This window comes from Zingiber officinale, chromosome 9A (genome assembly GCF_018446385.1).
Source record: "Zingiber officinale cultivar Zhangliang chromosome 9A, Zo_v1.1, whole genome shotgun sequence".
Lineage (NCBI taxonomy): Eukaryota > Viridiplantae > Streptophyta > Magnoliopsida > Zingiberales > Zingiberaceae > Zingiber > Zingiber officinale.
In genome coordinates this window covers 59167065-59191046 of record NC_056002.1, presented here as the reverse complement: position 1 = coordinate 59191046, position 23982 = coordinate 59167065, and the positions used below count along the sequence as shown (strand labels likewise).

Below are 23982 nucleotides of genomic sequence, written 5' to 3'. Positions count from 1 at the left end.
GCCTCAGATCCAACTGAATAGTTCTCATAGACGACGTCAAATTTGATCCTGTCTGAAATCTGTGAAGATGAGCACTGGTTCTGATGAATGACGATGACCCCCGATGAAGACGAACTCCGAAGATCTGAAGAAACTCCTCAACGCTCCTGCGCACAGTGAGATGAGCCAACAAAACGTTAGTAACCTAAGACTGGTTGGGGATCCCTGGCTAGGCCCTCCGACGCTCAAGTCAGTCCCTCTCAAAGATGGAAGAAGAAGAAGAACAGTAACTGAAGTGAAAACAGAGTTTAGATGCTAGAACTTGCGTACCTTACCAACGGAGAGGATCCCCCTTTTTATACCACCTCACGTGACCTCCGTAGTCGTGAGGTGGTCCCCGATTCGTTAGAGTTTGTTAGGAGATGAAGTCATCTCCTATGCTTCGTGCAATAATCCCTTAAGGAATCTTTTATATACCCCAGATGTAACTATTTTGTCGTTTATAATATGTCATCATAATTATAGAAGCTTCTAAAAGATGTTTCCCGCCAAATATTCTATTAAGCATGTTTCAGCCGACTGTTTAAGCCCGTCATATATATTGCTGAGAATACCTTTTGCTGAATGTGTCTCGACCGGTCATTCAAGTTAGTCGTATATATTGTTAAGAATATTTCCTTCTGAATATATCTCGGCTGGTCGTTCAGGCCGGTCATATATACTGTTAAGAATACCTCCTGTTAAATATATATTTATGCTCGGGCAGGCTTTGTCCGGTCGAGCATATATGAGTGCTAGGGCGCTCACTCAGTCTACGATCGATTGGTTATATGTTGAGAATTATATAGAAGGTTTAAATATGTTTCTACGCTCAGGCGGGCTTTACCCGGCCGAGCATATATGAGCACGTGGGCGCTTTCTCGGCCTTCACTCGGCAGCTTATATGCTGTGAATATTATATACATCCCCATACTAGTTTAAGAATGACCTTAGAGACTTATCAGGAGGCCGAGTCAAGTAGGTTCGAGCTCATGAAGCGATCCTACATCCGCTCGGATGCTTTTAATGACAAGGTCGCTGATTGGCCACTTCGTCTATTCGACCTTGCTATCGACAGGATGCTCGACCAACTCAAGGAAGGCGGCCACCTCCCCGTCACTCTGACAAGAAAGGTTATTAGTCGGGACAAGCTAACTAAGTCACTGCCTGACGATGCCTTGGATTATCTAGAGTGATCTTGCTCAAGCGAATGATTTTGTATTGCCCTTCATGCATGTTTGTAATCCTCATGCAAGTGTTAATAAATGATCGCTCATCCGACGATCTTTTCTTGTTCATTCACCCCCTCATTGTCATTCGGCATCTTTCGGTTTGACTTGCATTTTAGTCGTACATGTGTTGTCGCGCAAACTTGTGCAAAACTGTGAGTTGTTTATACTATTAAGTGTGGCTTTATGACCCTCCGATCGGTGACAAGCAGTTATAGCAGATTTATCCATTCTTGATTATTGAATGGTCACCATATTTTGAAAACTTGGAGCTTTTGAGTAGCGCGTGTTCTCGGTCTGCTATTTTTAGTCGATACTGTTCTTCATCGGGCTAGAGTTTAAGATAAACGCTTGACCGCTTATCGAGATAAGGGTTTAAGGTCACCGCTCGACCGTTGATAATGGCAGGGTTTTAAGGTCACCGCTCGACCGCTGACAGGGGTTTAAGGTTGCCGCTTGAATATTGATGAAGACAAGGGTTTAAGGTCGTCACTCAGTCGTTGATGGAGACAAGGGTTTAAGGTTGCCACTCGATCGTTGATGGAGACAAGGGTTTAAGGTCACCGCTTGACCTTTGATGGAGACAAGGGTTTAAGGTTGCCGCTCGACCGCTGATGGCGACCGAATCTATATAAGCACTAGGGTGCTCACTCGGTCTACGGTCGACCGGTAATATACTAAGAATAGTATATAAGGCTAAATGCTTTTATGCTCGGGCGGACTTTGCCCGGCTGAGCCTATATGAGCATTGGGGCTCTCACTCGGCTTTTGGTCGACCAATAATATACTAAGAATATTATATAAGGCTAAATGCCTTTATGCTCGGGCGGACTTTGCCCGACCGAGCCTATATGAGCGCTGGGGCGCTCACTCGGCTTTCGGTCGGTCGATAATATACTGAGAATATTAGATAAGGCTAAATGCCTTTATGCTCGGGCGGGCTTTGCCCGACCGAGCCTATATGAGCGTTGGGGCACTCACTCGACCTTTGATCGGCCGCCGGTAATATACTGAAAATATTATATAAGGTTAAATATCTTTATGCTCGGGCAGATTTCGCCCGACCGAGCATACATGGACATAGAAGCAATCATTCGGCCTTTGTTCGACCGACGATTATAGCTCTCCTATCTTTCTAGACTTAAATTCTTCCTTCACTTATTCGACCCATCTAACACAACCCGTATCACTTAGGATTGATTAGCTCAAGTCTAATAATACCCTAACGAAAGCTCTACAAGAGTAAGACGAAGTAAGGGAACTACCATTTTCCAATTGTATTCACTATGATTGGTAGCTGATCGGCTAGGATTGACAATAAAATAGATTAGAGGTTTAGACAAATAAAATACTTTTATTTGAGCAATAGTTAACTTTGGATTCTTCAAATTCTTGTCACCTAGTTAATTTCCAATTGACTTGAGGCAGAAAAGAAAAGTGCCTATTAGACACACTTGTTTATAAGCTTTTGGAGATCTTTCAAGCATCAAGTACTCACCATTTTATATCTCATTTATTCACGCTCATCGAGAACAAGTGTGCAAAAGGATTCAAGAACTTCAACAAACATTGGAAAGCTTCAACCCTTAAGCTCTTCTTAATCTTTTCTCTCTTGTACTTTGATTTACATATTTAGGGAGAGGTGGGGATATTCTTATGAGCAAAATTCTAGTTAAGGTTAAACTTGTTAAACTTGCACAATCTCAATGGTTGGGTTAAGATTTTATCCTCAGATGATAAAGGTTTAATTACCCCATTACCTTTATGGTTGCAAAATCTCAATGATTGGCTCGCCCCATTATCTCAATTACCATCCAAATAAGTGTCTCCCAAGTGCACACTTTTATTCTAAATTAAAGATCAACTAGGCATAGATTACAAGCTCATAGATGTATTGAGGCTTTTTGTAGCCATATGATACACCATGGATACCACAATGGTAGGGTTTGATTCATGGAAGGATGAATATCATCATTATATCTTAACTTGGGTCAATCTCCACCACAAAAAAAACCCTCATAGACATCGGTGGAACAACAACGGTTTTAAGCAAAAACCGATGTCTTTGAGTATTTTACACCAGTTTTTCCAAAAACTGATGTCTATGAGCGCAGATTTTCGCTCATACACATCGGTTTTTTAGCCGATGTCTATGAGCGCCTTTTTTTCGTTAATAGACACCGATTTTAACAGCGATTTTTAAAATCCGGTGTCTATGATAAATAAAATAATTTAATTTTTCCACCAATACTTAGCCAAAATTTACAACACTTCACTCTTCCCTCCAAACCTAAACCTTCCTCTTCCTAGATCGCGCCGTCCTTCCCCTTCCTAGATCGACGCCCCTTCCTCTCCCGATCAGGATCAACACACGACTCCCTCCCTTGTGAGGTCTGCGGAATGCCCTGCTTTCCCAAACGACCACATCCATATCCTCTTTCCCCTTCTCTTCTCCTCTCCCTTCCGTCTTTGCCCTCTTGCGGGTTGCTCCATCTGTCACACCCCGGAGGAGTCCTTGTCCGAAGAAATTTCGGCAACATTTCCCCTGTACGGCGGACAATATGAAACTTTTCTACAAGCACTATATACCTCAGCCACATGCGGCTGGAATAATAACAAAAATAAAACAATCATCACGCAGTTTAATAGTAGACAAACAGAGCAGTAATAAGATAACTCGAAAACAACCCTACTCAACTACACTCGTAAAGCTCAAAACCAGTGATAAAACCAACTTACCTCTTCTGCCATCTAGGCAGGCATGTAGTAAAAGCAAATCCAAATAAAAGTCATCACAAGTAAACAATCCATACAAGATCCAAAGTATCCAAAACATAACAAGTTCAAAACATGGTCTAGTAAAGAAGAAAACCAAAAGATCCAAAAGGCCCTCGTGGTCTGCAGGGGACTAGCAACTGGAACTCTCTCCTGATAGCATCAACCTGAAAAATAACAACAATGGAGGCGGGGTGAGTCCAACACTCAACAAGTACAACTGATATGCAAAGTAAAGAAATAACACCTAGCACTAATCATGCGTACAGTCTCCTGATAAAAATAAAGGTAAATGCAAACCGAAGTAAACAGGAGAGAAACTGTACTAACCAGGACCTGGGTATAAGGACAAACAGTCCGAAAGGTATATAAGACCTGTATGCATGTCAAACATAGGTATCCAAACAATATGCAGCATATAAATGCAACAAACACAAACACAAGCAATAAATGCATCATGCATATGATGCCCATGTCATGGTCACCCCTGACGCCAGTCAGCCAACTCATAACCAAAAGTGGGACCGAGTGGGTAGGGCTGTGACGACCGTGCACTCTGCATCACTACTCCTGATGAGTGACCGAGTGGACGGGATGCCGTCGGAGTACACACATACTCCTACCCCAAATCATAAATGGGGGAGCGCAATGCTCTCATCTCCTGGTACACTATGACAGGGAGGGATCTCTAACGTGCTACACGCTGCATCACACTACCCCTGAGCGGACCAACGGAGCACCAGAAGAGCAAACTGACGTGCTACCACGCTGCATCACGCTACCCATGAGCGTCACAACGGAGCACCGAACAGTAATGAAACTGGCAATGTGCTCGATAATAATGGAGCAATCTATCACACAGCATGCAATCATGTGAATGGTGCATGTCACTAAGCATGGTAATATACTAAACCAATCTATGGACATATAATGATGTGCACCAAAGTGAACAAATCATATCAAAGCACACTGATCAAATAAGATATCAAACCTAGGTCCTGAACATGGTGAAACATGGTTATATCACTACCCCTATGAGCATGTGTAATCAGGGGCATAACCACACGAAATGCAAAACAAACAATCAATCAAGCAGGTAACAGGTAATCGGGTAGTGATTAACCGAAACAAATGAGGAACATAATTAATGCAACTTGTTAATTTCATTACTATGCATATCAAAGATAATAAGTCAAAAGTACATGCCTCCAATCGTAAAGTCCAATCTGGTCAAATCAAAAGTCGAGACGCACGTCTTGAATCAGAGTCCTGTAATACATAGTATCCAGATTTAACTAATTACATATAAATAAATTAGCTAAATCAAATCCTCGAGTGCTAACATAAATCCAGATCCAATTATAAACTCTAATTGGATCATTTAACTCCTCAAATGATTCTAACTAATTCCTTCAAATTAGGATTTGCAATAAATATAATTAACCACAACAACTTAATCCAAACCAACACTAAAGGTAATAAATCCATAGCACAACTTACCCAATTATCGCAGCCGAAGAAGTTGCTGTCGGAAATGCTGGTCGGAGCTAGGTGGAGTCGCTCACCTCCACACGAGTACCCCAATCAACAATTCCCCTTACAACCTAAGTATCCAACCCAACCATCTCATCCACCAATCTGAATTAAATTGATATATGAACCAAACCACAACTTACCTAAATCTAAGCATCTTCCTGCCAACTCACAACCACAGATCTTACTGCTGAAACTTGTGGCCGAAGCTATGGATCATCCTCAACCAGTGATGCTTGGATCCATAGTGGAGCCGCTGATCTCTCAAATGTGACATCAAGGAGACCCTGTGTAAGCATTGCTCGGCCAATCGGAGGAATACAACAAAAGGAAAGAAAGGTTCGGCCAGCAGGCTCACGGCAAGAAGGGAAGCTAGGGCATGGTGATTGCGTCTGGAAGCGGTCGGGAGAAGGGGTGGTCGTGACGCAATGAAGAAAATGAAGAGAAGGCTTGGCGTCGCGAAGCTAGGGCAGAGGACGATCGGCGTCGGACGCTAAGGTTCGGCTGTGAGTCGCATCGGCTGTAGGGTGTCGGCTAGGGCACGACGTCGACTATCACCGTTGGCGTCGACGCCACACAGAGGAGAGGAGAAGAAAGGGTGGCTCTCATCGCCGGCGGCCTGGTTTCGGGCAGAGGAGAGGGAAGAAAAGGAGAAGAACCACCGAGCGGTTAGGGCAAAGGATTGGTGGGAGAGGAGAAGGAAGGGCGCGGAGGGGAAAAGAAAACTCGGGTTTGGCAGGGATCGGGGAGAAACGGCGAAGAGTAATAAAATAAAAGAGAAAAGAAAACAAAAAGAAATAAAACATTTCCTCGTTTAAATGGGGCAACCTAAACAGGCTTTACCGGGGCCCAGTTTTCATCCCCGTAAACTCGTCCATACGAGCTCCGAAAAATTCCAGAAAAATTTCTAAAAATTTTGGAAAATTTCCTTATCATTATTCGCCATTTTTTCTGGTATTTTACACCATCTCTTAGGGTTTCTTCTCCTCATGCTTTCTGGTTTCTCCGTTGATTCGTCGGCAGCCTTTTCCCCGGAAATCGTCTTGATTTCGTTGCTGTTTTAGCTACTGGTGCTCGGATTTGGCTCCTCGGGGCTGCTCCTTCGTCATCTGTACTCATGGCGGCTCTAGTCAAATGCGGAGGTGATCCCTCGTTGATCCTTGTATGCTTAGCTTGTTTCTTAGTGTTTTCTTGGAGGAAATCGGTCGGCTCTGGGCTAGATCTGTTGGGATTTTTGAGTTCCTTGTTGGAATTTCTTCGCGCTGGTTGTTTTGATGGCTAGACTTTCTTTTGAGGGGTTTAAAGCTTGTTAAATTAAGGTGATGGTGTAGATCTATTAATATTTTTTAGTATTTACTTTTATTCTTGGTTTTGACTTCGCTTCTCAGGTCAGAGGTACAAATCTTTGATTGGTTTTGCTTCTGCTTCATTTTTTTTGGAGGGACAATTAGGGTTCTTTGTCTAGGAGTAGATTTTTTGCTATGCTTTTAAGGATATTGAACATAAGTTCATGTGTTTTGACTATAACTTCATAAGAAAAAGTGAAATAAGAAATTACACCATAGCGTCTTGTCTGTTTGTAGTGTGCTATGCTAATTACATAAATACTCTCACCTCCCTGGACTGAAAATCACCCTCTTGTCTTCATTGTCTCTGCAGACGTATGTAATAGAACATCCAGTGAATGCTTGTGCAATATCTCCACTTCTTGATCATGTAAGCAACTATTTGCTACAAAATATTTTTTGCTTACCTTCTCATTTGATTGATTCTGCTTTGTCAATTTCCAGTAGATGAAAGCAACCAAGCATGCAAGAAATGTGGAATTAAAAGTATCTACTTTACATAAACAAAGATATTTCCCTTTGTTTTGGTAGATTTGCCTTTTTTTTAAAGCTCCTCCCTATTGGTTTTATTTAGGTGGTTATTGAATTTTAGCAATTCATGTTTACAAAGATTTCACGATGAAGATTACTTAAATGATTATTTGTATTATATGCAGTACTGGATAAACTTGAATTGGTTTGGACTTTTGATGTGATTAACAATTCAATTTTAATTATTGTTCCTATTTTCTTGTGTTTGTAGAATTCTATTGTAATGCTTATTCTTGTTTTTAGTGTTTTGGTTCCTGGTCATTTATGTTTTGATAAATTATGCAATTATATGGAATGATAGCAGAAAAAGTAGTGAGGAACTGATTTAAACAATACCTTAACCGTTGACTATTGGATTGAGGAATTGTTCTTTCTTTTAGCACACAGAACTCTGGTATTGCATTTTTAGGCAGCAGAGTTTTTTGAATATCTCATTTATCATTGTTCTATTGAAATTTGTTTTTGGAAATTGAATGTAACTAAGCATAGCACAGCATGCTAGCCATATTGAGAAAGATACTAGAATGGCAAAGTGGAGGTGACTGGATGTAGTTTGAAGTGGTTGCATACTGAAATTGTATATCTTTCCATTGAATGCCCTCAGTACTCATTGAGTTCCTTTTACTAAATGATCTGTTGTTTCTTTTCTTTTTTGCTTTAATGAGCTCTACTTATGTTCTCCAACTAGTTGCGTGTTTCATCTTATCGCATATCCATGCTAATGATTATTTGCTAGCATGTTTAATCCTAACCACGAGATCAATAATTATTTTCATATGTTCCTTTGTTTGACATTGAGATACTAATTTTGGGTGTTGGTGCACCAAATGTAGTTTCTTATAATCGATGAAGCCGATTGAATATTGGAGGCTAACTTTGAGGAAGACATGGAGCAAATATTTAAGCGGCTGCCAAAGGTATGCTATTTAGTTCCCTTCGGTTTATAGTTATTACAGGAGTGTTGCAAAGTCGGCATCATGTTTTATAATTATCACATTCACTCCCTAATACGCAGACAAGGCAAACTGCTCTATTTACAGCTACCCAAACTAAGCAGGTTTCTATTTCTTTCTAACTACTATTCATAATCATTTTGGTTTTCATTTTCTTTAACTTATAAAAAAAAATTACAGGTTGAGGATTTTGCGAACTTGTCATTTAAGGAAAAGCCTGTATATGTAGGTGTTGATGATGGAAGGTCGAAGGTAATCTCCAGATTTATTTTATCATTGTTTTTACTCGGTTGTTTCGTCAATAGCAAGGTTGACACGAATTCATCTTTCTCAGGTGACCGTCGAAGGGTTGCAGCAGGGCTATTGTGTCGTGCCTAGCAATAAAAGGTTTCTGGTCTTGTATGCTTTTCTTAAGAGGAACCTTTCGAAGAAGATAATGGTCTTCTTCTCCTCATGCAATTTGGTCAAGTACCATTCTGAGCTTCTCAGATACATTCATGTCGATTGTCTCGATATCCATGGAAAGCAGAAGCAGCAGAAACAAACTAGTACATTCTTTGAGTTATGCAAAGCCGAAAAGGGTAGATACTGCTCTGCACTGATGTTGCTGCTCGTGGACTTGATATTCCTACTGTGGTAAGTTAAACTTTGCTTTTATATTCATGCATTGTCTAATCTTAATGCCACATCTTGTTGATTGGCCATACGACTGGATTGGCCAATATGATCCTCCTGATGAACCAAAGGTGCGAGTTTAACCAAATGGCATGGTACCCTTTAAGATGCCTTATAATAGATTATTTTGTTTTATTTTATTCAGGTAAGAGAACTGGAGAATCAATTAAATGGTGAGAGGACAACCAAGAAAGATGTTGCAAAGTTCCCAAAGCCTCCAGTGGCTCCTTTAAGATGGAAGCCTTCTTTACAAAAAATCACCAATCAGTTGTCACCCTCGGGAAGAATAGTTATGTGTAATTTGTGGATACTGACTTGATGTGCACAATATCTATTATCTTTTTATGTTGTAAGAAGAATATTTATGTGTTGGTTATATAGATATTGACTTGGTGTGTTTAGATATATCAGTGCATTTTTATTTGTGATTTTTTTAGTGAATTAATAATATTAACTTAATTTTATGATTTGCTTGGTGATAATATTGGGTTTTCATTATTTCGGAAATCGAATTTGTGTCGTTAAACAATACTGATATTACATCGCTTTTCCACCGTTACAAAACCGGTGTCATTAACTAATATTACATTGGTCGTATACCGCTGCCAAAACTGGTATTATTAACATATAATATTACATTGATTTTACATCCGATGTTGTTAAGTGATACTACACCGGTTTTAACCCGATGTCTAAAATGACAGACCTTTTACATCGTCTTCATAGACATCGGTCGAAAATGTAATAGACATCGATGGAAAACTGATGTCTATGAGAATTTTTGTTATAGTACTCTCAAGTTGTTCAAGAAGGGAGTCATGCAATTTCGTTCATTATGTTATCAAAGAACTTACCGACCAAATGGTATGCATCCCTAGGACTCTATTAGAGACTTTTTTATTTGAAAAATGCACGCGAGTGATATTAATGTATACTTTGAAAAGGATACGACTATAGCAATTATTCGGATTAATTTACTATCTCTTACTGTGATGAGATGTTGCTAGGTTTGTGTTCTAGTGTTGCACATGTTAGACGACTAAGACAACTAGGTAAAATATTGGCATCTACATGCCATTGTCGATTCCCCATAAACACTAGAAAAATATTAGCAGACTTCATTCTAGATCTACACTAGACTAATTAAATCCACAAGTTTGTTCTAGTAGCTATAGACTAATTTTCAATGATGACATATTCATTTCGTATAATATCAATAGTGCCTCATAAATAACCAAGTTGTTTTATAAGAAGATTGTTAGACTGCAAAAACAAGAAGTTTGTCAATTGTTTTTGGAAACTCTATGGAAGTTATTCGAGGTTGAGCTTAAATTTTTGTCTACTTTTCATCCAGACTGATTGATAGACCAAGGTTGTCAATCATAATCTAGGCAGCTTACTTAGGTGTCAAGTAGGTGAAAAATCAGATATTTATGATTTTATTTTCCACTTGTGGAGTTTTCTTATGATAATTTAGTAAACTAGATTAGTGGTTGTAATTCATTCAAAATAGTATGTATGTCAAAATTGTTGGATTTCTATGGTCACCAACTGTTGGATTGTTAATCACATAAATCCATGAAGCATCTTCTTGCTATATATATATTTGTCCTTTTCTCCATTCTGTATATAAAACTAAATGCACTGTTAAAGGAGTTTATTAGATAATTCAACATCAGATTTGAGAAACAAAGTCAAGTTCATTGTTGATGAGAAGTAAGGGAACTACCATTCTTCAAGTCTATTCACTAAGATTGGTAGTTGACCGACTAGGATTGACAGTTAAATGGATTCGAGCTTTAGAAAAGTAAAATACTCTTATTTGAGCAATAGTTAACTATAAGGTTATTCTAGTTGATTGGTGGCTTTGTAGTCGACTAGTCACTTAATCATTGTCATCAAATAGTCAAATTCTTGCCACCTAGTTTCCAATTCACTTGAGGTAGAAAAAATTTCTTGTCACTTTTCGTCCATTAATGTCACATAATCAATTGCCACACTTTTTTATTAAGCTTTGAAAGAAATTTATGAAAAGATCTTCAGTAGCTCATCACTATGTGAAAATGGACAATAAACTTCGGATATTATCCAAAGTCATAAACAGATAATTATCGAAGTAGACACACATGAAGTAAAAAAAATCAGTTTATTACTTCACCACGAAAGTACTGAAGTCTTTCGCCGGTTCAAAATCAATTTGAAATTAGACCGTTTTTAAAATAAAAAAACTCTATTACTTCATAGATTGTGAAAGTACCAAAATAATTAACCATATATGACTTCACATATTACATTGATTGACGAAGTAAATTATTAATATGATTTCACAGTTTTTATATTATGGTGCAAGAAATATTTATTTTTTACTTCTATATAATTTAGATTGATCGAAGTATTTTTTTTATATATTACTTTATTGTAATATAGATGTAATAGAACATATTTTACTGTAATAAAATTTTTAATTTAATGAAATAATTTATACAAACAACTTCCTAATTTTAAACTGTGGCAAAGTAATATCAACATCTCACACAATGACATTAACCATGACTTTATTTAAATAAGATAAATATCCTTTACAAATATCACTCATCTCTAATATATGTAACCACAAATTCTGTACATGTACATTTGGTTTCAAATATTTTTGATTAAATATATCATACCCAATCAGTAGCATCTACTGAATTTCCATTCAGTAACTTGCTAACTACTCTAAACTTTCAATCTTTTTCCTTGGCGGTCAATGGAAGCAATGGCTGGGAGCCACCATAACGGTCAGGTATTTCTGCACAAGAATATGAGATATATGTATATATGAATTGGTAATATGAGAAAATATAGATAAGACGATCAAAGTAGAGGACAAATATGCATCTGATAGTTTCTTGTCGATGAAGAATACCACTAAATTTACTATATACCTAAAAGAATGTGGAGCGCAAATTAATTCACTTCCTAACATGAAAACCTAAAAGATACAAAAGAAAATAGCAGGATCTCATCCAACCTACCATGCGACTAATTAATTGTTTACGGGATGCAATTATAAGCAAACTCTAATGAGGGCAATGACCCAAGAAAAAAGCTTAACACATGCAAAACAAGGCCCTGTTGCTTGAGTAATGGTACTTATTTCTTAGGTACAAGATTCCACAATTACTTTGAAAAAAAAACCTGCTGAGCATTATGATGATGGAGACAACAACAACAAAAATGGATAGAAAGAAAGGAAATATAAAATTTTAGATTTAAATTGAATGTATACATATTTTTGTATCAAAGAACAAATAAATGTGCATGCTTCACTCTATTATATATCAACCATGAATTCATATTAAACTAGGGCCTTTATTAGTCAGCATTGCCTAAGGTAAATATATCTATATCTTCAAATATACCAAAGGTATATTCACAATGTCGAATAATCTGTTATCATTCCTATGTTGTCACTAAAATATCAAACCTCTATTAAAAATAAGGCACACGAAGCATATATCATTTTGAATATGTTAATAACTAGAGAAATCAAGTAGAAAAAAAAAGAGAAAGGGTCCAATCAAAGCAGTAAGATATATGTTTTAGTGAGCAACAATTGATGAAAACATAATCCCTTATCAGATATTTTGCAAATTATTAATGAAATTCCAAGCTTATCGGCAATATTATATCTAAGGAACTTGCTTTGACAACAATATAAAATCAAACTCATTGATAGAAAATACTACATTTATCTTCAGACACAATTACTTCATGCTCTTATGAATTTAAGCATAACAAATATTGGATTTGAATAAGCATAATAAATGTACTAAAATGTACCTTCCTAGCTTCGACCTTAGTGACATCAGAACCAACCAATAGTATCTATTAAGAGCACTGCATCTTAGAGGATAGTCATTTGTTGGCAGATAAATAACATAAGTAGATGAATATATTGTTTCTTATCTCACCCAGTAAATAATGTTCAAATTTAACAACTGACTTTGGAAGTAATTGCTGAAAGAAGACACAATTTTTGAGTTAAAACCAAGGGTTTACAGATTAAATTGCAATTCTTGTTAAAACTACTTGTCATCCCTATCTGAAGTTCAATATTCATCTTCGATGTAAGGAAAAATTAAGAACACAAATTATCATCATAGAGAACGATGACACCAGAGCTTGTAGTAGCTTAAACAACAGGAACAGAAATAAAAACCATAGAAACGAAGAGAAAAAACCTCAGGAAGCTCCTCCAGACGAATGAGGACCCAATCATCTTGCAATGCTACCTGAAATCGAGGTAAAAATCATAAAGGAAGTGAGTTTCCAATGGGGAGAATCGATTAAAGATGGAGAGGAGGGTTCCCATTTGATGAGGCGGATACCAAGCGCGACACCACTCCTCCGTGAGGAAGGAAGTCTCTAGTGGAGGGAAGAGCCACATACACGAAGAGATAAAGGCGAAGTACGAGAGTAAGAGGGGGTGAAAGAAAGGCTTGTTTGCGGCGAGGGAGAAGACGCCATGGACCATGGACCATGGTCGAAAGTTGAAAAGCTCAAACCTAAAGACGATAAGATGGAGAGAGATCACCATATCTCTTGAGGCATTTGGAGATGGAATGTAAGGGAAGAAGGGGGTGAGAAGAAACCTAGCGGTGCCACTACAGAGAGGAAAGGAAAAGAAATGAAGAGGAAAAACACGATAGATGAAGTGTGGCGGGGTAAAAAAGACGAGACCGGGTGAAGTTAACGGTTCAGGTTTTAGCAAAGACAAGTGGAAAAATTAAAATGGAAAAATTAAAGGAGAAAGAAATTTTAACTAATTCAAAGTTCTTAGTTCCATATTTAGATATGTTAATTTTAATTTATAACTTATTATTTCATTGTATAAATATTATGAAATAAAATATCAAATAAATTATAAAGTAAGATCCGCATCTTTTTAATCTATAAAGTCTAAAATAATATTTACTATGTCAAATTTAATATCAAAATTAATTATCATATATTACTTCATAATTATTAATTATCAAAGTAAACTGTGACAAAGTTTATTCACAAAATTCACATAGTACATATAGTCACTCTGCTCATTTAGACATAGAAGACATCTATAAGGGTATCATGCAACAATGACTCATTGGAGCAAAAATGGTATATCCAGCTTATAACATCGTGCTATACACTCAAACTTTGGACAAATAATTAGTCCTATGTAAATCTTGGCTCCTATGGTGACTTAAACAGTGAGTTGTTTTATTTAGTCCCTAGTCCTAAGTAGGTCTTGGTTCATGTAACAATTTTTTTTTCAAAATTATTACATGGACCTAACTTGTTAAAGTTGATGATGAATGCATTTACAATTCTATGTGATCGGTTCGACCCAAGAAGATCTCTTGAGTTTCAATGAATTATAACTTTTGATTTAGGTATCAGAATGAGATGCTGTTTGATTTGAATCGAATCTTGTTTAGATACTAGATTTGTTACTGGATAGAACCCATAATCGATAAAATTTTAGATTCGAAAAATATTGTTTAGGACATTTTTGGAGACTTTGGACAATTTTTTCACTATTTTTAGTATTTTTTATATTTAGGATATATTTTTAGTATTTTTTTTATATTTAGGATATTTTTAGTATTTCGGATATTTATGGATTAGAATTTGTCTATTTAAGTATCTATTTAGGCATTTAAAGGATTATTCTATATTATTGAATAAAATTTTCTTTTTCAGTAAAGTTTAGAGGATGATGGTTTCTTTTTATTTTTTTGATTTCTCCTCTACAAATCCGCTTTCTCTTCAACTCGTAAAATAATTATTATTCTATCCGACATCAATCTAGGTGTAACATTGGATTATCTTAATGTACATCATGAGAATTTTTTTGTCCACGTATAGTATTGGGTAAAATTGTTCAGAATGGATAGATAGGCGTGGCATTGTGTTTCCTACAACCTCATAAGATGCATTCATATTAAACTTCCAAGCAATTTAGAACCATGTAGAAGTTTTTGGGCAAAATGGCCAGATGGCCTTAAGACTGATCTAGATGCTTGGATAAGTACTACATTGCATTGCCTATACCCTAGAGATTTGTAAGGTGTGGTAATTTGGTCAAAAGTATTTCATGTGGTAAAAAGTGATTCGTTCGCTTTTAATATCCTTGTCAATTTGTCTCTAGATCAACATAAAAGAAATAAATCACAGATTAGTCTATCTATTGTGCAAGTGAAGACATGGAGAGAGACATGCTTGGACTCCCTTAAGCAAGAACCAATGACACATTGTTAGGACCAAAAGTAGCTAGAGGGGGGGTGAATAGCTCGTCGCGTGCTCGTTGCTCGGCGTTGCTTGTTTCTTCAAAGATACGCAGCGGAAAATACAGAAACAAATCACACAACGCTAACACGGTTGGTTTACTTGGTATCCACCTCACAAGAGGTGACTAGTCCAAGGATCCACACCACGCACGCACCCTCCACTATGAAAACACTCCTTTTCGGTAACTACCGAGGGCGGAGAAGCCCTACAAGACTCTCAGTACAAGAAGAAAGGAAAGGGAAACAAAATACAAGCTTACAAGCTTACAATGAGTATAAAACCCTAACCCTAGCTTCTCTTCTTGCCTTTGATCCGCCTCTTGACTTGGAAAGCTTCCAAGATCCTTCAAGAACTGGCGATCTGATCTTTGAGAGCGCTGTGGAGGAGTTGGCGAGAGCTCTGGAGTGAATCGGTGAAGTTCTGCCGCAGCCATCGAACGCCTGCAGCTATAAACGACGCCAACGGTCGGATCCCGATCGATTCGAATGTTCCCAATCGATCGGGGAGGCTTTGGATCGATCCACGGATCGATCCAGAGCGCCTCTGTGCTCTGGAAACGCGCCTGGATCGATCCACGGATCGATCCAGCGCTTATCGCGCGAAGCAGCCGCGTCCCAATCGATCCACTGATCGATTGGGACATCTGGATCGATCCACGGATCGATCCAGAAGCTCTCTGTTCGCTGGGACAGGTCTGGATCGATCCACTGATCGATCCAGAGCCTGGATCGATCCACGGATCGATCCAGCACTTGATTTTTGTCCAAAACCAAGTCCCAAATATCCCAAACCAACATCCGGTCAACCTTGACCTGTTGGTATGTCATGCCTAGCATCTAGTCACTCCCTTGACCTGCTAGGACTCCCTTACCAAGTGTCCGGTCAATCCCTTTGACCCACTTGGACTTTTCTCTGTGCCAAGTATCCAGTCAATCCCTTTGACCTACTTGGACTTTTCTTTCATGCCAAGTATCCAGTCAATCCTTTGACCTACTTGGACTTCCCAACACCAGATGTCCGATCATCCTTGATCCATCTGGATTTTCCCTTGCCTGGCTTCACTCACCAGGACTTTCACCTAGCTTCACTCACTAGGGTTTTCCATCTGCCTACCTTCACTCACTAGGACTTTCACCTGGCTTCACTCACCAGGGTTTTCCATCTGCCTAGCTTCACTCACTAGGACTTTCACCTGGCTTCACTTACCAGGATTTCCATCTGCCTAGCTTTACTCACTAGGACTTCCTTCTGCCTGGCTTCACTCACCAGGATTTTCCATCTGCCTAGCTTCACTCACTAGGACTTTCACCTGGCTTCACTCACCAGAATTTCCATCTGCCTAGCTTCACTCACTAGGACTTTCACCTGGCTTCACTTACCAGGATTTCCATCTGCCTAGCTTCACTCACTAGGACTTCCTTCTGTCTGGCTTCACTCACCAGGACTTTCATTTTGCCTAACATCCCAGTTAGGACTTCCCAGTCAAGTATCCAGTCAACCTTGACCTACTTGACTCTTCTTCAATCAATATCTTATTGTCAAACATCTAAACCCAAACCAATACTCAGCTTGGTTATCCAGGTCAACCTTGACCTGAGGGATATTGCACCAACAAACATCTCATACGTTAATCATCATACTACCCCGAGAGGACGGCCAAAAGTACTTGTGAACCTTAGAAGGTTAAAAGATGCATTCATCTTAGCTCGTAAGACCATGTACTAATTTTGACCAAAACAACTACATGAACCTGCATTGTTCATGATGTTTGTGATGGAAATGTGAATAAAAAATGGATGAAAATGGACTCCAATGTGTATCACAATTTAATCTCACGTTAGTAGTTTTGTGGCATGAAAGCTGATTTAAATTAAATCGCAATTGTGGATGTTGTGAACATGTATGTACGCGCATACTCATAGGGGAGTGAAACATCAATTTTACTGCTGGTTTACTTTGTTGACTAGTCCATTTAAGCATATTGATCAGCTCACTCTACCTAACTCGTTCAACCTAACCAACTCAACTAGTATGTCTCGTTTGCCTCACCTAATCATCCCATCGAGTCCAAATCATCTAATCGTTTTGGTCAACTGACCATTTAGTCCTATAGACCGATTTATGCTTCCTTACTTCACTAAAAAAAATCAATCATTTAGGGACAAAAATTTATGATGAATATTTTTCGTTTCAAATTTGTAATGACTTTTGTAATAAAAATATAAATTATTACTACTTAGCAACTAATTTAGTAAGGAAAATATTTCATCATGAATCGGCAACAAAAAATATTTCCTTGTTAAATTTGTTACAATTCGGCGACAAAAATAAATATTTGTCGCAAAATCAGCGACGAATAAATCATTCGTCGCAATTTTTTTGACCAAAATATAATTTGTTATAGATTTTGTAACGAATCCGGAATTCATCGTAGATTTTTCAACAATATTGAATTCGTTACAAATATTATTACATGAATTATTATTACGAAGTTGCGACGAAAAATAGATTTGTTGCAAAGTTTTTATTTTTTTAAAAAAATACCTAAAGCTGGTTAATTGAGCTAGAGAGATTGGAATGAGATGAATACAGTTTCTATGCATTCGTCTATATCTCCTAATTATATCCATGCATTCAAAAATCAATTTGGCTCAATATATTTTAATATGTGAATTTTTAAACATGAATTATATTTTTCAGACACCTTGGTGTTTGAAAAATCATTGAGAAAAATATATTTGATCAAAATTTTTTTTGAGTATATCTATATGATTAGGAGAATTATATAAACATATCGGAACTAGTTTTATCTCATTTCAAACTCTTCAGGTCTATTAACCGGCTTGCACAATTTTTGATTTTTTTAAATTGCCAATTTGCAACGAATCAACGGATTCGTTGCAAATTTGCAACAAATCAACGAATTCGTTGAAAATTGGCAATTTTTTTTTTTAAAAAAAGTTGGCCAAAGTCGATTAATGGACCTAGAGAATTCGGAATAAGATGGAACTAGTTCCTATGTACTCATCTATTTCTACTGATTATATAGATATCCTCAAAAAAAAATTTGACTCAATATATTTTTTTCCATAACTAAGTTAATTAGATGAATTTCAAGTGTAAGTTGAATATGTTATAGTTACAAAGGAACATTAGTTAGTTGAACTTATTATAGTTACAAAGCAACATTAGGGTCTACAAAACAAAATGAAGCAAATTTATATGTATTTTTTTAGTTCTCCTGAATATATCCATGCTTTTAAACATCCATTTGACAAAATATATTTTAATTTGTGATTTTTTAAACTAGAATTATATTTTTCGAATACATCGGTGTTCAAAAAATCACTAATAAAAAAATATTTGGTCAAATTTATGTTTGAGAATATTTATATAATCAAGAGAAATAGATAAATACATAAAAACTAATTTTATCTCATTTTGAGCTCTCTAAATCAATCAAACGGCTTTGGAGATTTTTTTTGTTTTTTAAAAAATAAAAATTTTGCAACGAATTTATAATTCATTACAAATTTATGACAAATCCTAGGAGTCATTGTAAATTTATAAAAAATCCGTGAATTCATTGGAAATTTATGATGAATCATAGGATTTGTTGCAAAGTTTTTATTTAAAAAAATGCCAAAGCCGATTAATTGACCTAGAGAGCTCGGAATAAGATGAAATCAGTTCCTATGTATTCAATTATTTCTTTTGATTATATTCATGCCTTCAAACATCAACTTGACTCAATATACTTTGATCTGTGATTTTTTAAACATGAATTATATTTTTCAAATATATTAGTGTTTAAAAAATCACTAAGAAAAATATATTGGGTCAAAAACCTTTTTAAGGATATCTATTAAATTAGAAAAATTATATGAATATATCGGAATTAGTTTTATCTCATTTCGAGCTCTTTAGGTCGATTAACCGGCTTCAAGCAATTTTTATTTTTTTTAAAAAAATTGTCCATTTACAACAAATTCAGAATTCATTGTAAATTGAATTCATAGCAAATTTGAAACAAATTCTAAATTCATTGGAAATTGACAATTTTTTTTTTTTAAAAAAAAGTTGCCCGAAGCCGATTAATGGATCCAGATAACTCAAAATGAGGTGAAACCAATTCCTAGATATTCTTATATTTCTCTTGATTATATAAATATCCTCAAAAAAAATCACCCAATATATTTTTTTCATACCCAAGTCAATTAGATGAATTTCAAGTGTAAGTTGAACATGTTATAGTTACAAAGGAACATCAGTTAGTTGAACTTGTTATAGTTACAAAATAATGTTAGGGAGCTAAGAATGAAACGAAATTAGTTTCTTTGTGTCTCTAGTTCTCTTGATTATAAATATACCTTCAAACATTCATTTGACAGAATATATATTAATCTGTGATTTTTCAAATCAGAATTATATTTTCGGATACATCGGTGTTTAAAAAATTACTGGTAAAAATATATTTGGTCAAATTTATGTTTGAGAATATTTATATAATTAGAAAAAATAGAAGAACACATATAAATTGGTTTTATCTAATTCCAAGATCTCTAGGACAATTAACCAGCTTCGAGGATTTTTTTTATGTTTTAAAAATAAAAATTTTGCAATGAATTTATAATTCATTGTAAATTTGTGATGAATCCTTAGATTCATCACAAATTTATAATGAATCCTTGAGTTTGTTAGAAATTTGCAATGAATCAGAGGATTCATTGCAAAGTTTTTATTTAAAAAAAAATTGTCCGGAGTATGTTAATTGACTTAGAGAGTTCAGAATGAGATGAAACCAGTTCCTATGTTCATTTATTTCTCTTGATTATATCCATTCCTTCAAACATCAATTTGACTTAGTATATTTTGATTTGTAATTTTTTAAACATGAATTATATTTTTTGGACACATTGGTGTTCGAAAAATCACTTAGCAAATTATATTGAGTCAAAATTTTTTTTTGAGGATATCTATATAATCGGGAGAATTATATAAACATATTAGGAATGGTTTCATCTCATTATGATTTCTCTAGGTCCATTAACCAGTTTCAGACAATTTTTTTAAATAAAAATTACCAATTTGCAATGAATCCTTAGATTCATTGCAAATTTGCAATGAATTCTGATATTGTAAGATACACTAATAAATAAAAAAATAATAATAAACATATTTGAGAAATAACCTTACAAAATTTTCTAGACATTTTTAGAATTTTTTTAGGATTTAAATGGAGTCTGTATGACACGTTTAAGGAGATGAATCGATTAAGCTTAGAGAAAGCTTGTTTGGAATATCAATTAAGTGGGAGTTGATTGATTTTATTTAATGATCAATTAACTTAAGTATAAATAGCTAAACCAAAGTTTATTTTCCTCCCATCTCTCATTTTCCTAGATTCCTCTTCCCCTCCTGATCTCTCCATCGACACCCTCTTCCTCCTCTTCATGGTTGACACAGATCCACCCCATTCCGTGAGATTATACAAACAACGCTGACGTTGGCCATCACCTCCACTTCTTCTCCCGAATTCCTTCGAGTTGTGCCCTAGTGTCATGCTACCCTCTACTGCGCATGCCACCATCACCTTAGGTCATCGCTGCCACCCCTCTTCATAGTCCGTGGCCATCTCAGAGCCATTGCCAACCTCTTTGTCGAGGCAGTGCCCATCCTAGGGAGCTACTGTTGGATAATTGCCACACCTGCTCGAGGGAGGTCGACCCGATGACACCACCATCATCATGAGATGTCGCCAGCCGTTTCATAGCTGCCTCTCTTCCCCTCGCATCTGCGACGCATGTTAGTGCTAGCCCACCCCTCTGCTATGAGCACAGGTTGATGTCGCCAGTCCTTCTTCGCCCATAAGTAGGAATCTAGCACCCCTCAGTCTAGTGACATCATTTCCTCTCCCACATCCACTCACTATCGTGCCATCATGAGCCATTGCCAGAGAAGAAGAAGTTGTAGGGTAACGAGTCTCCCTCCCTAAATTCTCTTCATACAATTCATGAAATGTTCTTTCATTATATTGAGAATGAATCTATTAGTGATTTAAGAAGGAGGTTGACTAATTCATTGATGGTTTAAAATGCTAATCGATTAGGTTATCATGCTGATTGAATGAGCATAGGATCTATATTGTTGATTGGGTTTGATTGATATGGTAGTGGATGTGTATGTGAATTAGAAGAGGGAACAAAGTCAATTGAGGATAGAATTACTATCCGATTTGATAATAGGTTTATTTAATTAGGGATTTCCCTGATTGATTAGGATTGCAGAGGATTATTTGATTTACATTAGAGCATTGTAATAACTTATGTTTTATGCTGTAGGATTTTGAGCTCATGGTAGATACTAACGGTGGACATTTCACTTGATCTACATTACAGGAGGGTGCTTCTTGACTTGTTTCTCTAGTACTTTGACCTTAGTCCATGAGCTATATTCAGATAATTATTGTATTTACCTTTACTCTGATAACTTTACTTCTTGAGTTTGATACTTATTCTGCTTGATCTTTGAGATGATCGATTTCATATTTATACAATATCTTGTTTCCATCTATGATAGTTGGTAGATACTGGATATCTTGTCTATTTGCATTGATTATTATATATACATGTATTCTTTTGGACATGCCAGTTTTGAAGTGACATCATTGTTTGCTATATCTATGGTGCTGATTATTCAAATCTTGCTCAATATAGCATTGCATGCATGCCGACAACCATGTCTCTATTGTGGTTGAGAGAGTTATCGACCATTACTGCTCACTCGACCCCTCGCGATAGTGTGCTTGGAGTGAGTGTAGCCTGTCCTGTCATGCCCAACTCACTTTACTCAGGGGTAGTGGTAGATGGAGTTGCAAGCAACAAGGACCTCGTTGCTATATACATAGATATCTACTCTACAAACTATCCACTTGTTCCACTCAAGAGTAATGAGTATTGGTAGTGTGTACAATTGTCATTGTCCCGACCTCTCGACCAAATAGGGGTCGTGATAGATGAGGGGTGGGCGGGAGTGATCATGCTGTAAATATGCATATGATATGTGATTGCATATGCTTATAATTGATTATATCCATATGTTAGTGATATGTTTACATATGGTTGAGATATGTTTGTTGCATGTACTTGACATTGGCTTGCTTATTAGTAGCTAGATAAACCATATATGATGCTTTAGTAAATATGAGCAGTTCTATTGTAGATCTACTCTTGTACTTGCATTTATTAGGTGTTTGGCACATCATTCAGGTATGGACACTTATGGCATTATTGTTATACTTGTTGATTATTTCCTATAAGACTATATACCATTAAATCTCTAGATATATTATGTTCATGCACTATCTGTTTTATATCCACTGAATCATTTGGACTCACCACCTCCATTTATACTTTTATTTTCCCTAGGTTATAGGTAGATAGTATAAGGTCACTTGGAGTATCCTGACTGTTGGTCCCACGTCACATCCGATGACAGTTTTCTAGTTTCACTTCTTACTTTATTTGTATTTTGAATTTGTGGACTTGGCATTGTAATAATTCGACATGGACTTGGAGTTTAGCCTTGTGACTTTTGTATTTGCTTTGATGCTATTGTGTCAAGCCGAACCGACTCTCAGTTAGTTGTTTTGGATTCACTACAATAAAAATCCTCATAGACATCGATTTTCCACCGGTGTCTATTTCATTTTCGACCGATGTCTATGAAGCCGATGTTAAAAGTTTGTCATTTTAGACATCGGGTTAAAACCGATGTAGTATCACTTAACAACATCGGTATTCGAATCAGTTATTAACCGGTGTAGTATCACTTAACGACACCGTTTCATCAACGGTGTAAAATCGATGTAATATTGTATGTTAATAACACCAGTTTTGGCAGTGGTAAATGACCGATGTAATATTAGTTAATAACACCGGTTTTGCAGCGGTGGAAAACTGATGTAATATGTATATTTTTTTAACAGCACAAATTTGATTTCCGAAACAATGAAAAACCGACAATAATAAAAAAAAAAACACAAATATTCACAAATTATACAAATATTCTTCATTCAACAATATCCATAAAATACACAAATATTCACAAATTATATAAATAATCTTCTTACAACAATATCCATAAAATACTCAAACATTCTTTTTACATCAAAAGCTAGCTAATATATATCAAAATCAAGGTAGAACATTCTTTTAATAACACATCAAGGTAGAACCGCACTTCAAATGTAATCTAGCATGTATTCAGCCCACTCGAACCGCACTTCATCAATTTCAACTCTGGAGTACTTGAGATTTGTAAACTGTAAAAACACATAAATAATATATTAATAAACCAAGACTAAAAATCATAGTTGAAAAAGTAGTAAGAGCATCAGGTAATAAACAACAACAACTCGCTCGAGGTTCCTAAGAACAGCTCCCGCCCGCTCAATTATCACTTTCACTCGTCGCCAATACCACTGGACCAGGATGCAAAGGAGGCCATGGACAAGGCGTTGAGGCGGGGAATCGTGCCATTTGATCTCAGAGGGCATGCAAAAACGAGGTGGAAGGTGGGCATCTTTGTCTCCGTGAGGTTCTGGAC

At 36.6% G+C, this 23982-nt stretch overlaps 1 protein-coding gene across 1 annotated transcript; it reads left to right on the top strand.

The window, feature by feature from the left end:
• The first annotated feature begins 8297 nt into the window (after positions 1–8297).
• LOC122019226 (DEAD-box ATP-dependent RNA helicase 27-like) lies at positions 8298–9025 on the top strand. Its single transcript, XM_042576715.1, has 4 exons — positions 8298–8349; positions 8448–8489; positions 8566–8637; positions 8720–9025. Exons 1-4 carry the CDS (start codon positions 8320–8322, stop codon positions 9023–9025), a joined length of 450 nt encoding a protein of 149 aa, XP_042432649.1. The 5' UTR covers positions 8298–8319.
• Positions 9026–23982: the final 14957 nt, after the last annotated feature.